At 35.4% G+C, this 16,772-nt stretch overlaps 2 protein-coding genes across 2 annotated transcripts; both read right to left on the bottom strand.

The window, feature by feature from the left end:
• Positions 1-556: 556 nt before the first annotated feature.
• LOC110409273 (Homeodomain-like superfamily protein) lies at positions 557-3,776 on the bottom strand. Its single transcript, XM_021418566.2, has 2 exons — positions 2,720-3,776; positions 557-1,469 (listed from the first exon to the last, which is right to left on the bottom strand). The coding sequence occupies exons 1-2, from the start codon at positions 3,305-3,307 to the stop codon at positions 720-722; spliced, it is 1,338 nt and encodes a 445-aa protein (XP_021274241.1). The 5' UTR covers positions 3,308-3,776; the 3' UTR covers positions 557-719.
• A 3,314-nt stretch (positions 3,777-7,090) lies between these two features.
• On the bottom strand, positions 7,091-8,712 carry LOC110409348 (hydroxyproline-rich glycoprotein family protein). Its single transcript, XM_021418659.2, is given in 3 exon segments — positions 7,091-7,799; positions 7,912-8,030; positions 8,033-8,712. Coding segments are annotated over 3 exon segments (390 nt in total). The 5' UTR covers positions 8,136-8,712; the 3' UTR covers positions 7,091-7,631.
• Between the last annotated feature and the right edge of the window lie 8,060 nt (positions 8,713-16,772).

The raw sequence follows: 16,772 nt of genomic DNA, 5'->3' as shown, positions 1-16,772 counted from the left end.
TATATATTTTTGAGTTAACGTGATTCATGTAATTAGACGTCAAGAGTCACTTATTGTAGCTATAAATACTCTTTTATACTTGACAATTGAAACGCTAGTGAGTGACACAAGTGCGAAAATGCTCTTCCCCCAACAGCGGGGGCATGTTTCAGATTTCATTTAAGTATGATAAATGGAATAACATAAGACGGTTGATTTTTCTTCGAAGAAAGGTGTGTGCTTTTACTAATATATTCCTTGAACTATGATAGAACAAGGTCTAGCACAGCTGGTTAAGATAACTATTTTGCTTTCTCTCTTTCTATTGGGCAATTCCTCAAAGCCTGTCCATACTTTTCATCCCCAAAGCCTGTTTTTTTAAAATTTCCATTAACCCAGTACACAATTTATTCCTAGTACTATTAATTATGACAAAATGCTATTGCATACGTTTCTTAACATCTTCCCATTTGTTATTACACACAGAACACCAGCTTGGGACCTTCTACATCAAAACCCAAACCTTTCCTAAAACTCATTATAAACTAATAATCTAACAATCTCATTGCTGAAAATGTTATAAACAAAAAAGGAGATTATTATTAGGAACAAATTTACAACATGGACTTTCTAAAATTCGGATTCAGGCTACATAAAAGGGTCAAAAGTCATCAGCTACATATGACAGCTACAATTAGCATGCTAGTTATTACAGATTTTGATACAACTAAAACAATTTGCTAAAGCTGAACTTCACCTTCATCATCACCGCTACCTACTTCTTCATGATCACTATCCAAATCCAAAGAGTTGTCCACACTGGTGGTCTGCAGGTGTTGCAGCTGGTTAATAACATATCTTGCATCAGAAACCAATGTGTTTTTCGCTGCTCTAACCTTGTCTACGTTCAGAACTTGAATAGGTACGCTATTCTCCTTCCCAGATTCTGCTTTTCTCTTAGCTTCCCTACTAAGCAGCTGGTCGATGTATTTCTCATGTAAGGCCCTATTTTTAATCTGCTTCAACACTGGGGGACTAACAAGATCTTTTTTAGAAGCGTTACCAAGTTTTGAATGGTGCTTCGTAGGACCAGGAGAAGATCTCTCATAACACTTCTGGAGAAATCCCTGTTTTTCCAACAAATTTTTTGGGGTCGAAAGCACAACATTCGATAGAGCATGCATAGATGGACTTGTGTTGGGCTCAAGAATAGAGAATAGATCCGCTTCATCACCTCGGTCCGAATGATAATGCTTTTGCAACAAATGTCTCACCGTTTTTTTCTGTACAAGATGGCTTTTCTGTTTACTGCAACTTGACCTTTTAGTCCTTGGCACAGTGGGATTAAGCAGTCTGCTTGCAGAGAATGACAAAGGTTCAGTGGGCGATACATTTATTCTTTTTGCCCTAGATCGAGGCTGGGGTTGAATTGGAGTTAAATGGTCAGAGTGGATTTTATCAAAGCAATCCTGTGCAGATTTTCCTGGCACCTGCAATAGAATTCCAATTCGTAATCAAATGCTGAGTCAATGCTTTCAGAAAAATCATTCTAGGCAAAACACCTCAGCATATAAAAGCACATAACCCAAAACTTACAGCATAAGAGCTTACGCAAGATTAATCACAGCAGGAAGTCTTTGGATAACAGTAGATTTACAAACACAGATACTACTCAGTAAATTTATGAATAGTCATTCACATCCAAACATAGCTGATAGCATAATGTACTACATTCACATCTATGCACAACTGAATGTAACATAATGTACTAGTATTGGTTTACTTGGTTTAATGGTGTAAACTTATAATTGATTTTCCTTCCTTTTGTTGATAGAATGTTGTCTTCTATGATGACAAAACTTGACACTTACACAGTGGTTTATATTCAATATTAAATCAATAGATGTTCAACCAACTTTGGGAAGGGCAGTTCTCTTTCTCGCACAAATAGCCATAATTTCATGCTCCAATTGTACAACTAGACTAGTGGTATACATGATTCTAGCATAACTGAATCATTATTTTCTTGAGAAAAAAGACAAGCATGTCAGCGACAAAGTCAAATCATAAGAAAATCAGAAACATACTTAGTTCATAATTGTATGCATTTTCATGAATAATTAAATAATATTCAACATCTAGGAAACACAAAAAATGCATAAGCAGCTTGTAACTCCAGACTTCACCCTTAGTATATTTTGGAATTGGATATCATGGATATATGTTTTAGCTTAAAAAATAAGCAATGGATAAGAAATTTCACCATAAAACAACTTGTACCTCTAGTTTTACCTCCTTGATGTTTGAATTCACTTAAATTTAATAAAAGGAGGCAGACATGACCTCAAATGTAAGCATTACATTGACCATCAGGATAAATCTAACGTTAGTGGATGGGAAGTGAAATTAAAAATGTTGAGATGAATTCCACCGAAAAAGACTATCAGCCAATAAGCATTAAGGGTGTTTTGTTGAAGAAACTTCAAAGTCAGAATTAGTCCTGCTCTATTACTCTTTTTTTCTAAACAAACCATCATTTTTCTTCTTTAACTTAGGCTTGTTGAAACAAATGAGAACAGAGCAAGAAGAAAGCTTCTCAATCACAAAGTTATTATACTTCATTTCAAAAAAAATCCTTAAATTTGAATAACCACAAAATATGCACATCTATCTACAACATTATGTAATATAAGAAAACCCCAGAAATGAAAATGCAGATATCAAGGAATGGCAAAACTACCATCTTCGAAACCTTCTTCCAAAAATTAGGTGTTGGCTTGGCCGAAAAATAGGCTCTTTGCAAAGCCAATTCCTGCTCCCTTGTCCACCCTTGAACATTCCCATCACCTCCCTCCTCGCGCTTCCTCTTTATCTTTTTAACCCCAACATCTTCATTATTTTCACAAACTTCTCTCCCTTCCACCGTAACCGCTTCCAAACCAACACAAATTTCCCTTTCCTTTCTCTCCACTTCCTTGGTCTCTTCGTCCAACAATCCCCCCTTACTCTTACCCTTGTTTTTCCTACATCCAACCTGCTTTGTCTCGATAAACTTGCTTTCCTCTGGCTTGTCAGACAAAGACCCGCCGTTCAATCTTGGAGATCTTCGCAACCCAGACGCTGAATCCACACAATTTGTTGAACCACTGCTTGATTGTATCAGTTTCTTGGAAATTTTATCCGTGGAGCAAGCGGGGTTTTTCGTCGATTTGGCCTTTTGGGTATTCAAATCTTGATATTTTGTGGGATTTTTTTGATTGAGAAGCCTCGGGGATCGGCGGAGAGCGGTGGGTTGCGGGGATTTGGAAACGGAGCTTCTCGTTTGCATTTTTTGCAAACACTTGGTCGGTTTTCCTTTCCCCTTTGTTTTGTTTTTTCTCAGCTCATGTTTGGCCTGGGGGTTTTTCGAGAGGGAAAATCGATACGCTTTCGCTGTTCAAATTTTGGTCATAATTCAGACTGTAGATTCTGATGTGGGCTTCAGACGTCCTAAATTGCAAACTTGTGATCTTGGCAGGCCCAAAATGGAATGTGCTAGTTATTTTCCCTTGGATTTTGTTTCTCCTACTGAAAAAAAAATATCATGATGAAATAAGTTACATAAATACCCTAAGAAAACAACAGAACCCATTGTTTTAAGTTTCGAGCGTTGTTAGAATCTTATCATCAAAGACAAGACAAGAGCCCGAATGGCTAAAAACATGAGGAATGATACTACAAGGAATCCATGCTGAAGCAAGCACCCCCACTACTGAAGAAGACCTTGCAACTTGAAAGAATGATTATTTGTTTGCGTACAACACATAATAATATATATATATATATATATATATATTATGATGGAAAAGCTGCAAAAAGAAGAGAATTCTCTACCTAGTTTTGTGATTGGCTGACACCTAAATAGCTCACCTTACATTAAAAATGTTAAACTAAATGATCAAGTGCCTAATGGTCATTAATACATTAATTAATTCATCCTTCAGGCTGACATGAAAAGCATTGTGTGTGGTTTTTAGGTGAACCAAAATCCTAGTTTAGCTAGTCCGCCGTGTGCCATGAAAATTGAAACAAAAGAGGCGTGAGGAAGACCAAAGAAGGATGTTTAGGTTTATGCTTTTGATGATATATATACCTAACTTTTTACAGGGATTTCCACTACAACTACTACCCTTCAGTGTAGAGTATAGCTATAGTTTGATTGATGTCTTGTGCTTTTGGTAACCCACTACATCAACATCTGTTTCAAGAGTTGCAGCCAAAAGCCTAATCTTTCCCATCATACGCCCCTTTCTTTCATTTGGTGATGTGGCCCAAAATGGTTTATTTTTATGTATTTTTTTCAACAATATTGTATTTCGAGAAAAAAAAATCAAAAGCAGAGAAATGAAGAGATATAAGCTTATCAAATAAATAAATGTATGGTAACAAAAAATATTGGACGTCATTGAAATTAAGTGGTGAAATTTGATATTTATCTCAAAGATATATAAATATCTATATAAATTGAATTTACAACTGTTATCTGACCGTGACAAATACAACATAGAGTGAGGGGCTAATAGATTTCCGTCTCTAATAAAGATAATTGCAAAAGTAGTTAAAGGGTGTTGGAGAATAAAAGTTAATTGATTTATTAATTTAGTGATTAGTTGAAGACTTTGAAGCTTTCCCTTTTTTTTTTTTTCTTAATTAAAAGTGCATTTGAATCCACCATGAAAGGTCATTAAAAAGCTAAAACCTCTAATAATGGCATTGTTTTATCTCACGGTGTTTTCTCACTTAAGAGTTGATTGATGCTTTGAGAATCATGTTGGCCATATCTAATATTTACTTCCAAGACATCAAAATCAGCCCAAAAAAAGAAAACCAATTACTCTTTCTCTCTCTCTCTCGCTCTCTTCCATCCTTTTAACCAATGTGGTAGTAAGGAAAACGACGACAAGCCTAGATCAGGACAACAAAATTTTGTCACCAACAATAACCAAAACGATGTTACATCATCAACCAACTGTTGGGATAAGACCACCGAAAATCCACTAAGGATTGTCCATGGAAGGGCCTGTCCCCATGTGATTTTGGTGAAGAAAAGGGTCCCCTTTCATGGGTTGCTTATCATCCGTACGTCTAAAAATCCTAATTTTCACTCAAATTTCTTTGAATATTAGGGGAACATGATGGACCGAGCTGCTTTTATGGCGGCCAAATTATCCCTCTTCATTTCCTTTTTTGTAGTTTTGTAAGGTGTTTGGACAGAAGGGAAACGAATGAAAAAACTACTGAGAACAACACCATTTGGCAGTTGGGATTCTTCAAGATTAATTAACAATTCATTATTGAAATGAATGAAGTTGGTAAGGAGGAACATGATATTAACCAGGTACATGGTTTTCTTTCTTTACAAATTCTCAAATGATAATCATTTCTTATTTTATAAACCCTTAACCCTATCATTTTAAGATTATTAAAATCAAAAAATTATATTAATTAATAATATCAAATTTTAATGATAGATATGTTCTCCAGGACAATCAAACATGATGGAACACCATGTGACGCTGCTCTCATATGATTCAGTTTTGAGGATGACAATATGTACCCATCAATTTCAATTTTGAGGTAAAACAAAGTGTTGGTCTTAAACAATAAGTGCCATCACAGAGTTGTATTAATTTTATTTGTCTGGAAAAAATGAAAGTGGTGAACTTGGAAGATACTATCGCATGGGCAACCAACGGAAAATGGAGGTATTCTTGTATTTTGTCTGAGCATCAAAGGAGTGCCCACTCGAATCAAAAGGATAGTCAAATTAAAAATTAAAAAACCCAACATACAAACACTGCTTTTGCTGCTGAAGGAAAAAAGAATAAAAAAAGTAAAAGTGAAAGCTACATGTGTGGAAGTAAACATCATCACGGAAGCAGTACAAAATTTTGCTGCTTTTGCAGTACTGGGGAAGGTGGAGCGACAAGAATCAAAAGCAACTCAATGCTCCCAACAGTGAAATTAGGTCATCAGGGACAGAGAGAGAAAGAGAAGCTTAATTTGTGGCACTGAAGGTGGCTTAGTCTTTGCAGGGCATTTACGTGTGTGTGATTGTGGTTTCTACCAATAATGACGTCAAAATGGATTTGGGCCATGTCGTGAACATTTCGTGGTTCATATTTTTCACTTCATTATTTTTCTTTAACAACCCTCCCCCTCGATCCCACGTTTTAGGTGTTTGGCTTGTTTTGCTTGTGGGAATGATCATACATGGGAGTTTGTTCAACAGTTTTCGTGTCTTCTGTTTCTTCCAGTTCAGATACATTGGAACGCACCCCATTTATAGATTAGGGTCCTACTTATAAGATACGAAATCAATCTTAAGATTTACTTACTCAGATTTCAATTCAAGCTTCTAATCATATAGATCATAAAAAGTGTAAATGATGAAGAAATTTGAACTCTTAATTCGAATCTTTTCTTCTTTTCTTGAAGTGTAAAATCTAAGTGATTGACTGCTGTTAGATTTTATGTGTGTGTGTGTGTGTTGAAAATCCAATTCCATTATTTCTAGTAATGGTAGTGCCTGATTATAAGGTTAGTTTCTTGCCAAATGCAAAGTAATGATTTAAACAGTGCAACTTTTCAGCTCAAAATAGGATTTGTATTTTTTTTTTCATTTTCCAATGGACTGCGGTCTCAAGGATATGGCAGACACCACATCCACATGGTACGGTGATTTATGAGCAAACCATCTGCTTTCCTCATAAATCCGGCTGTACCAAAATTTGGGTCGTACCAACCAACTCTCTTGAAAAGAATTGATGCACTTACGGATCATCATTAACATGGCAACTGTGCTTGACTTGTAAGTTTTTGTTACCAATTGAAAATTGTAAAATCTTATAGGTTTGCCTAATTTTTGACAGAGACTTGCACTGATTCTCCGCAGATAAGGTTTACCTTGTTTCACATTAAAACCTAGGGTTGCCCTTTCTCATTGGCTGTTCTTGCTTTGGTTAAATTAGTAGACAAGGCCCCACCCGACTAACACTGAATGTCTACATTTAGGCAAATGCGAAAAAGTAAAGAAATTATCTTTTCCAGAGAGTAGTAAGCTGGAAGCATATGCAGAGTTGGTTACTCTATTAGCCAAGAAAAATGGACTTACAACTTTACCAATTTCCTCTTGTAAGTGCTGAAAACGAAGTAGCAAACTGTAAATTGAGCAGAAGAAAAGAAAGAAAACCAGAAAAGAAAGCGTCTTGCAACAATTATGACATTCAAGTACAATCTATAAACTGAGCAGTGACATATCAACCAGGACATACGGATATTTTCTTTTTCCCTTTTTTTGTTTTTGTCTTTTTGAATTTTTGGGTAATGGATAAGAACTTCATTAAACCATTTCATTTTCCAACTGAAACAATTGGAATCTTCTTCCATCTCGGAATAATGGCATAATAAATTCACTAACCCTAATACACTTGGCATGCAAGAAACTGTAACAGTGAACACTATACAAATTGACCTGCTCTACCTGGATTCCAGAGATGGTATATATCCCACCCACAGTTTTTTTTTTTTTTTTTGTTTTTCTCCAAAATACCCAAGCTGAAAAAGAAAAAATAATCTAATGATCCAATATATACAACAAATTGTCTAACTTGCTAATACAAAGGTACTGGAAAACGTGGCGGCTTGGGCGGTTTTTGCACTTTTACTTCAACCTTGTATGGCCGTGGAGGTTCACACGGACATGGCAATGCTATGAACTTGGGGATCTGATCTCCTGGCATTAACACAGGCAAGCTTTGGCTTTGGTTTTTCTTTAAATCCTGAATACAAAGAAAAAACCAAAGATAGGTTGAGTATCAAAGCGCAAGAACCTTTTCTCTTACATGGCAGTAATCCTCATGTTAATTTCCAAGAGAGAGAGAGAGAATTTACCATGTATTCAGGCTTCGATTTGGAGGGCGATGCTTCGATGTCCGCATCGGGACCCGTGCCATCGGAGATCGAGCGGCGGAGTGACCTGAGCTTGTCCCAGTGGTAGCAGCAGGAGAGATGCCACTCAAGCTGAATATGATGATTAAGAGGAGAGCTGTGCAAGAGGGAACCCGAGAGACGTCGAGACGCATCCACGTGGGGTGGGAAAGATCCTGATTCTCCATCACATATACTCTTCCTTGATGACCTGCTGCTACTCCTTGTCGCTGCTGCTGCTGTTGTAGTTGGCGGTGTTGTTCCTTTTCTCATATGTGTGAAAGGAGCAAAGAACTAGCGGGGAAGAGCATGCAAAAAATTATGGCATTGGATGATAAGCGAATTTTTTTTTAGGGAGAGGGGATGAAGACAATTTGAGGAGGGGAATGAGAGGGAGTATTATTTATAAAATGAAGGGGGAGCTGTGTTAGTGTGTACGTGTAAAGGTACACCTAAAATGTCCTAAGTGTCCGGGCCACGGTACGGAGTAAGTTGGGGTCCAATTGTTGGTTGCAACCCATGAAGAAGAAGAAGGGAAAAAAAAAAGCTTAAAAGCTAAAGCAGTAAAAGCCCCGTCGGTGTTGCTTGTTTGCTGGGGAAGAAAGAAATTGAGCGAGGAAAGAGAATGGTGTGTGTGAAAAGATGTGAAAGCAAAAGTACCAAATTTGCGGGAAAAAAAAAGTCTATTAGCTGGCTACTTGAGTTTGTAGCTATGGCCGGTCTTGCCCTTTTCACTTTTTCTCTTCTTCATGCTTTTGCAAGGAGAACTGCTTATCAATTGCCATTCTCTGGACGGCACCAACTATTGCTCGTGAGTGGTGGCTTGCTGTTTTGTAATCAACTGTAGTTCCTTGTGATTCAATCATGTTGTAAGGATTATTACTTGTCAACTGTTTGTACTTGAAGAAATCTACAAAAATTCCACCTTTGCAACTACCCTCATGTCTCTAACCGAAGTCATTCTTTGCTGCTTTCCCATGTGAGTTCAGTTTGCCTAGACAAAGGATTGTACTTGATATATTTTTTTCAAATGAGTTTATTTTAAGCTCACCCTTTACAAATAAAGCTCAGCCTTTTGTCAGATGAAAGGGGACTGGGGTCATGGTCCTACAGCTACAGAAGAGGGTTGTTGTGGGTATTTGGCCTTTGTAGTTCTTAAAGGCAAAAGGCAATTAATTGGGTCATTTCAGTTCATGTCAAAACATCAATTCCCTGCTTGGTTTTCTCCTTCACGGGCCTGAATTAAGACATGTTTATGGTAAAGTGAAACTTGAAGAAATTGCAGGAAGCCTCTTAGTACAAGAAACTTCCTAGAAGAATGAAAGATTCCCATTATAAAATACTGTCAAGCACAATCATTTTTCTTCTAAAAAAAAAAAGAAGGGTCAATTCTCGTATGAATTACGATCGATAGCAAGACGCTGGTGGCTACGATATGTCGTGTAGAATTCAACTTTGAAACCCTAAAGAAAGATTTTCAGCTGTCTTTTGACTTGAGCCCCTCCTCCCACCCACAAAAAAATACAGAAAGGAAATCTTCTCCTCGTTTTTCTTCATGATGTGGACCGCTTCACAAGTTTCTTTAATTGTTGAAACTGACTTGTTTGCATGCATCATATGTAGTTAAACTCAGATTTCTTGGAAGATAATAGTTTTTGGAATGCTTAGTGTACAGTGGTCAATGTAGTTTGGCACAAACAAGATAATGTTCAACCTGGTTTATAAAAAAAAGCACGAAAAAAAGAATGTTCTCCTTTTCTAAAATTCCAAGTGATTAATTTACTCAGAATTAAGAGTTTCAATTTGATTTGTTAACAGCGTCTCTAACTCGATCAAGCTTATAATTCATACTGTCCTGTCCTTCGGTACTCAAAAGAAACAGATAATTTCTAGCTGGAAGGTGGTCACTAGCCATCTGCAAGTCATTTTCATAGCTTTCTGTTCAATATTAGTCCTTATCTGCCAGAATACAGCGACACAGCCCTGCCTCCTTAGAAGGTTTTCTTGACATCTTTAGCGCTCGGCTTCTGCCTGGATGGCCACTATTCAGTGCTGCCAGGATAACATGCACCTTCTTGATTCTTTCTGTTGATCTTATCTTTAACATTTCCTAGGAAAAAAAGTTTTCAAACTTGGGGACCATGGAGGGCCAAAATCGTTGATACAGGATAAGTAAAAGAATTTGCCATGTTTTCCGACTTCTTTTCCTTTTGGGACTTTCCCATAGATGGAATAGTTTTATCTCTGTCTTAATTGCTAATGCGGTGGAAACGTAGATAGCCATCTCTGCCTATTGCCAATGGGACCATCAGCTTTGTCAGTTTGCTGCACTCTAGAAAATTTTCGCTCAACACTCTTTATAATATAAATTTAATTATAAATTTTCATCAATGATGTGTCATATATATCTTTTCTTGAATATTCTTCACCAAACCCAGCCCAAGTTTTTTTAACAATTTATCATGAATGATACTGTGTTAGGGATCAGGTAACTTACTCCATCTTTTAGCCCTTGCCAATGGTTTCTGTTTTTATCATGAGCTGTTCATTGACAATGAACCCTTTTCTTATTTGTCATTGTACTGCATGAAAATTAGTTGCAACTGTGTCGGTTTGCCAAAATCCATCCAGAGACATATTGGCCGCTCACTTAAAATCTTATGTACGAAATAAAAAAACACACAAAGGAAAAGGCAGATTCAATGATCTTTGATTAAAAAGAAATGGAATTTGAAGGAAAAGAAAGAAAGAAAACAATAAAAAAATTGGGTACAAATATACCCAAATCAGCACAAGCATCTCAAGAGAGGAATGTACTATCTGGTTTATTGAAAAAGACAAATAAGCCATTGCAGGCAGCATTAATTGAAAGCATCCTTCATGTCAAAGATTACAGAATAATTGACTATACTCTAAAAGAATATATTGTTTAAATGGTGAATTGCCTAAGAAAAAAATACTAAAATTATTTCCAGAATCAGCACAAGCTAGCCGAAGGGAATCATATTCTCATTAATAATATTATCTCATACTCATCATTTGCAGCATCAGGTGCCTGAAAAGAGCATGAAAAATGGAGCAGTTTCTGTCCTTCTGCAAAACTAAACATGAATTTTTGTATCTATCGGATGGCTGTTGGCACATCTCCCTCAGCCCTTAAATTTTTTTTTGTTTTTTGGGCCAATATCAACTGCAATGAAACATGGTGGCTTCGGGTTTTTTCTAGCTTCAATTTTGTAGCCAAAATATCACATCTTCCTCCCACTTATCAACTTAGTATGAATTGCCCTTTTTATAAGCTAGCTGCATTCTCATTTACCTCTACCTATTACTTAAATCTATGCTAAATGTTTGTCACATCAATGATATATATATATATATATGTATATATATACCATTCCTCCATTAATCATCTTCTGTATAAACTTCCTCCATATTAGGAATTACAGTAGACTTAGTTTAAGAGATGGGATAAGATCGTACAAGGTACTAAGAAAGATCCTTGTGGTACCCCCATAATTTGGTTAAGATGGCAAATCGATGTGCCAATGCCTTTTTTCCTAATTGATTTGACTTGAAAGTGTTTTAAGTCGAGTGGCGGATTATTAATATATGGGAACCATGAGCAGACAGAACTGATGTTAAGGGAAAATTGATGGCTTTTAATGTTTATATTGACCCATTCACTAGTGGCTCAAGTGGAGCTCAATAATGAAGCTCATTAAAACGGATAAAAATACATCAAGCAAAGTGACTTTTTTTTTTTTTTGACAATAAAATGTGTTCATCAACATGAAAATCATGATGATTTGCCAAGGTAGTGGGCGGCCAAGTGTCAAACCGAAGATGCACTTTGATTTGAATATAGTAATAGATTTAGTATAGAATAGAATTGGGTACTATTTAGATAAAATTGAACACCATTCACCTATCTTGATTTCTTTCTTTTACATTATCATAATAACCATGACTATCCCTATCAGATTAATGGCAAATCTTTGACCTCAAAATTACAAGATCTAAATCATATTACAATAGATATGCCTCAAATCGTGTTAAGAGTAAAAGCACGTAAAGCTATTGATTGAATTGCAATTTAATCAAAAAGGAGATGGAAGGTTAAAATTAGATAAATGACAACGTTACATTATAAGCAATTTGATTTTAACCAAAAATATCCATATTAAAATAATATTAGTTTTTTTATTATTACTGCTATTATACATGTGAGTAAGTTTTAAAAAAAATGGTAAAAACTGTTAGATTAAGTAGTTTTTATGTATATAAATTTATTCAACTACAAAATAAAATGGTTTTTGCACTTCTTCTTATAATCAGAATCCCTACCATCGTAAAAATTTTGCAATGTTTCGTCGCCAAGCCTTGGGCATTAACGACGAGGTTCCAAATTAAAAGTGGGCTTGTCAAGTTCCCAAGCTCGCCAAGGACTTGAAGTGGGCCACCAAAACTGGGTGGTCCGTTTACAACTTAACCCATCTAACCATAGGGAGGAGGGGAGCCACAACTTGGAAGAAAACAACGAAGTCTGGCTAACAAACAACTTGTAAACTGATCCTCTCATAATCAGTTTCGAGTTTAAAGAGAAGAATAACATGCGGCCAAGCGACATGCACATGCTTATCATTTTAATTTTCTAACAATTCAACATCGTCGGAGAGCCTTTTCGGCTTTTATTGGGCCCCGATCCATGTGGCATGTGATACTAATCAAGGAGGCGATGACCGAAACATGAAAGTGCTTAGGCAGGCCAAGTTTCTAATGAGTATATAATACAAGGCTGGCCCCAAATTATTATGTCTATGCTGGGAATTGACATTGCAACTTGCCGGTAGACGGCGGGGCCTATACCATTTGGAATTGACGTTCCAACTCCAAACCTCCGATCAAGAAAACAAAAAAGCCCCACGTCATGCTTTTCACAAAGCTTCTTTTGCCTTATCATTATGTTTATTCTAAACGATTCAGTATACAATACAAATTGTTTTAGTGCAATCTTTTGAGTCCAAAGAACCAACTATTGGCATCAATATTTTATTTGTTTTTTTTTCTTCCATCTAAACTAAAATGTGTTATTCAGTTTAAATTTAAGAAAAGGAGACGTTTGTTCATTTTTTATTTATAATGATCATAATATTTTGTTAGTATTAATTTCTAATCAATAATTTTTATAAAATATGATATATCTTAATTTAATCTAAGAAATTAAATAACTCACTAATTAATTTTTAATGTTCTTTAATTAAAATCCATTCACCAAAGTTTTTTATGCAATGTTTCTACTTTGAAGCATACATATCTTCCTTCTTCTTTTTTTTTATGTAAAATCAACAAACATATTCCCCTTTTTTTCCACCCCCGAATAATTCAAAGATCAAAACTACGTACGTACATATATATATATAATAATATAATAATATAATAATATATATATATCCATCGTACAGCCAAAAGCTTGAGAACAACACGAATACATACACACGTGAGTCATCAGATACAAACGTGCTAAAGTGGACCCTAGAATCTCTCTGATAAAAACCATTGACCATCGTCGTCGGTTGCAGGCCACGTGCCCCCACAAGTCCAACCAAAATGTGTCATTTCCTCCTTATGTCAAAGCACGGCCAGCAGATCTGTTGACCGTATGCATGACTCTAATCCGACGGTTCTAATTTGCTTTGGAACCATCGAGATCAAAGTCGTAAAACCAATATTTTTTAATTAATCATGGTTAGTATTTTTGGGTTAACCAGGGTTAAGCGAAAAAGTCACCGGCAAAAGCGGAGATCACCCGGCATTGGGTCCCTTTGTCGTGGCACAGCCCCGCAAAATCTGTGGCTGTGCAAAGGTCTCTCCTTCAAAGAGTATTTAACTTTTCAACAACATAAAACTATTCTCTTTGCCATTCGACACTTTCGCTATACTCATTATATCTCTCTTCGCACGAGACCATCCCATCATCGTTACGTTTTATACTACATTTTTCTGTATTTTGCTACTTGGAGGTTAAAGGAAAATAAGATATTTGAATTTTTAAATTCAATTTTTGTCATGTCTAAGTTTAATTTATTTCAATATGAATTTCCTTTTAATTATATGCTAATGTTTGTTGATTAATTTATTTATTTTCTGATTTTATATATGAAATTATAATACACATATTAATTTATATTTTTTTTCTAAAAGAAATATGATAAGGCCAAAAATAAATATAGGGCAGACCCAAGACATGGACAGAACTTGTCATGACTCGAATTCTCAATCTCGAAACCAGAAGGTGAAAAGTGCAGAGCTTGTTTTTTTTTTTGTTGCCTTGGTATCACCTCTTTGGGGCTACATGTCAGTGCTAGAGTTCAATAGTAAAATCAGTCAAAGTGTATTAAATTCATTATAGGAGCAGTAAATTGATTGTGTGTAATAAAAACATGTTCACTGGAAATAATCTACGAGTTCATTTATGTGCATGGTATTATAGTAACTTTGGAGTGTTTGTTCATTAAAAAAAAAAAGGAAGCATGTGAATTTATCGCATTACTCTCTTTTTCTTTTTCATAAAAAATACTATTTAAGATAATATATTTTTGAGTTTATTGTGGTTCGGATAATAACGAAACATTTGGAGGTAAAACAATTTATCTTGGCGCTTAGTGTTTTCTTAATACATGGTTAAATTAGTATTGTGTCCAGTCATTACACATTTTGATTTATAAACAATAATTATGTAACGTTAGTAGAGATGAATCAAATAAAAATAAAAATTTAATTAGAAGCTATTGTAATTAAGTATATATAAATTTTTTTTCTTAATATTAAGAATACCCTAAAGTTACACTAAATGTCGATTTACATAACCAAAAAAAAGAAACTCTTCTTATATCATCAACTCCATTTTGTTTTTTGCAGCATCTAATTGTACACAATTAAGGGTGCTCCTTATATGACTTGGAGTTCAAACCGGGAAAAAAATGTCTTAATTAAATTCCTAATCTATGAAGCATATAAAATGAGACACTCAACATTTCCATACGGCAGTATATGTTCTTAAACGCCCAACGACCATAATTTGCAAGCAACTAACACGTAAACAGCAAACATGAAATGGCACGCAGCAAAGCATCGTTGGAAAGCAAAAATCGGAGACATAATCCTTGAATTAGCAAGCAAAAGAGACGGCAAAGCGAGGGAGCAAAAGCACGGCCGCTCGATCCAAAGAATGACGTGAGGTGATGCGAGGGTGATGATGGGGGGTGAGGCATGCACGGGACATGAGAGCGGCTTTGTACCAAGGCGTGCTGGAGCAGTAGCAGTTGCTAATGATGCTGGGGAGACCCTTTTTTCCCGCACCAAAAACATATATATATATATATATATATTTTATTTTAATCTAATTAATCCCCCCAGAGGAAAGAAAAGGAAAAAACAATTCAATTAGAAGGAGAGAGAGAGAGACCGAAGGGGCAATGATGGAAAAGAAAATAAAGTGATGAGGAAAGAAATTAAAAAAAGGGTTAGCTGTCCTGGTCACCACCCGGCAAACCGACTTCAAAATGCCGCTTTCTTGTCCCCCAATCACAGCTCTTCCCCCTGTTTTCTTCTGTCCCCTCGTCCTAATCCCCCTCTCCCACATTTAATGCATCCTTGCATGATTCCCCCCCTCTTTCTCTTTACTTTCCTTTTCCACTTTGACCCTTTCATGCATATTTATCCAATCTTTTTCCTTTCATTATTTTTTTTTTGACAAAAATCTGTTCAATGTTTACTGCAACTAACAAAAATTTTCTACTTTTTATATAAGCTTTTCCTTTTTCTTACGTGAAATTCAGGATTATGCATCAATCCTGTAAAGGCAATATGAGTTATAATTAATATCACCCAGAAATTGTTGATGCCATTCAAATTCAAGATCTCTTACCATTAAAACGAACAAACTTACTAATTATGGTAAATTTTATATAACTTATTTTAATCAACAAGTAAGTTGATGAAATTATAAACCATTGATTGTTTATTGTTTTATTAATATATTAATTCGTAACAATTTGAATTTGGGTTAATGATTGTTGCTTTCCTTTTAGAGCATCTGAATTTAAGATTTGATAAGCTTCTATCTTTTAGATTTTCTCAAATATCACTCGAAATTTAACCATACCCTCGGTGTACAAATACATCCTGTCAAACTTCGCCTAAGCAAAAGAAAAAGTAAAGCTAGATTTTGGAGAGAAAAATCAATTGCTCTTTCAACCTTTGACACTTTTGTTTATATCAATATTTAACATTTTATTTGTTCAATATTAAGATTTAATTTTTGGAAATTTTACATATCAATATAATTTTTACAAAATTGGGAGTTTGATTATCTAAGGCAATCAGCAGAGAAAGCAACCCATTTGTATGTGTTATGTGTAAACTGAATCATTTTATATTTTTTAATAATTATAAAAAAAAATGCAAGAAAACATGAAACCAAAAAAAATTTTAATAATCAAAGCCTATTATCAGTTCACCTATCTCTCATTTGCAATCCCACTTCTTCAGGGATGAGTTAGTTCTTGGTTAATCTGGATTTTCAAATCTTTTTGATTAGTGAATCCTTTAACTTCCATTGCAAAATTCAGTATCTAAATGGTTTTGCAAATCTCAACCAACTAAGCCCATTAATTTCTGCAGCATAAAAAGAACAAATAATAATAATAAGAAGAAAATTTTGAAGTCTTGATGAAAGGAATGAGCCCTGTATAAAACTGAAGATGTAAGTAAAGCTGATAATAGAAGGAGAAATGAGAGCGGAGTTGTTGAGTTTTGACAGA

Source organism: Theobroma umbraticum, unplaced genomic scaffold (genome assembly GCF_002168275.2).
Source record: "Theobroma umbraticum cultivar Fairchild unplaced genomic scaffold, ASM216827v3 scaffold_44.0, whole genome shotgun sequence".
Taxonomy (NCBI): domain Eukaryota; kingdom Viridiplantae; phylum Streptophyta; class Magnoliopsida; order Malvales; family Malvaceae; genus Theobroma; species Theobroma umbraticum.
This window is presented reverse-complemented; position numbering and strand designations above follow the sequence as displayed.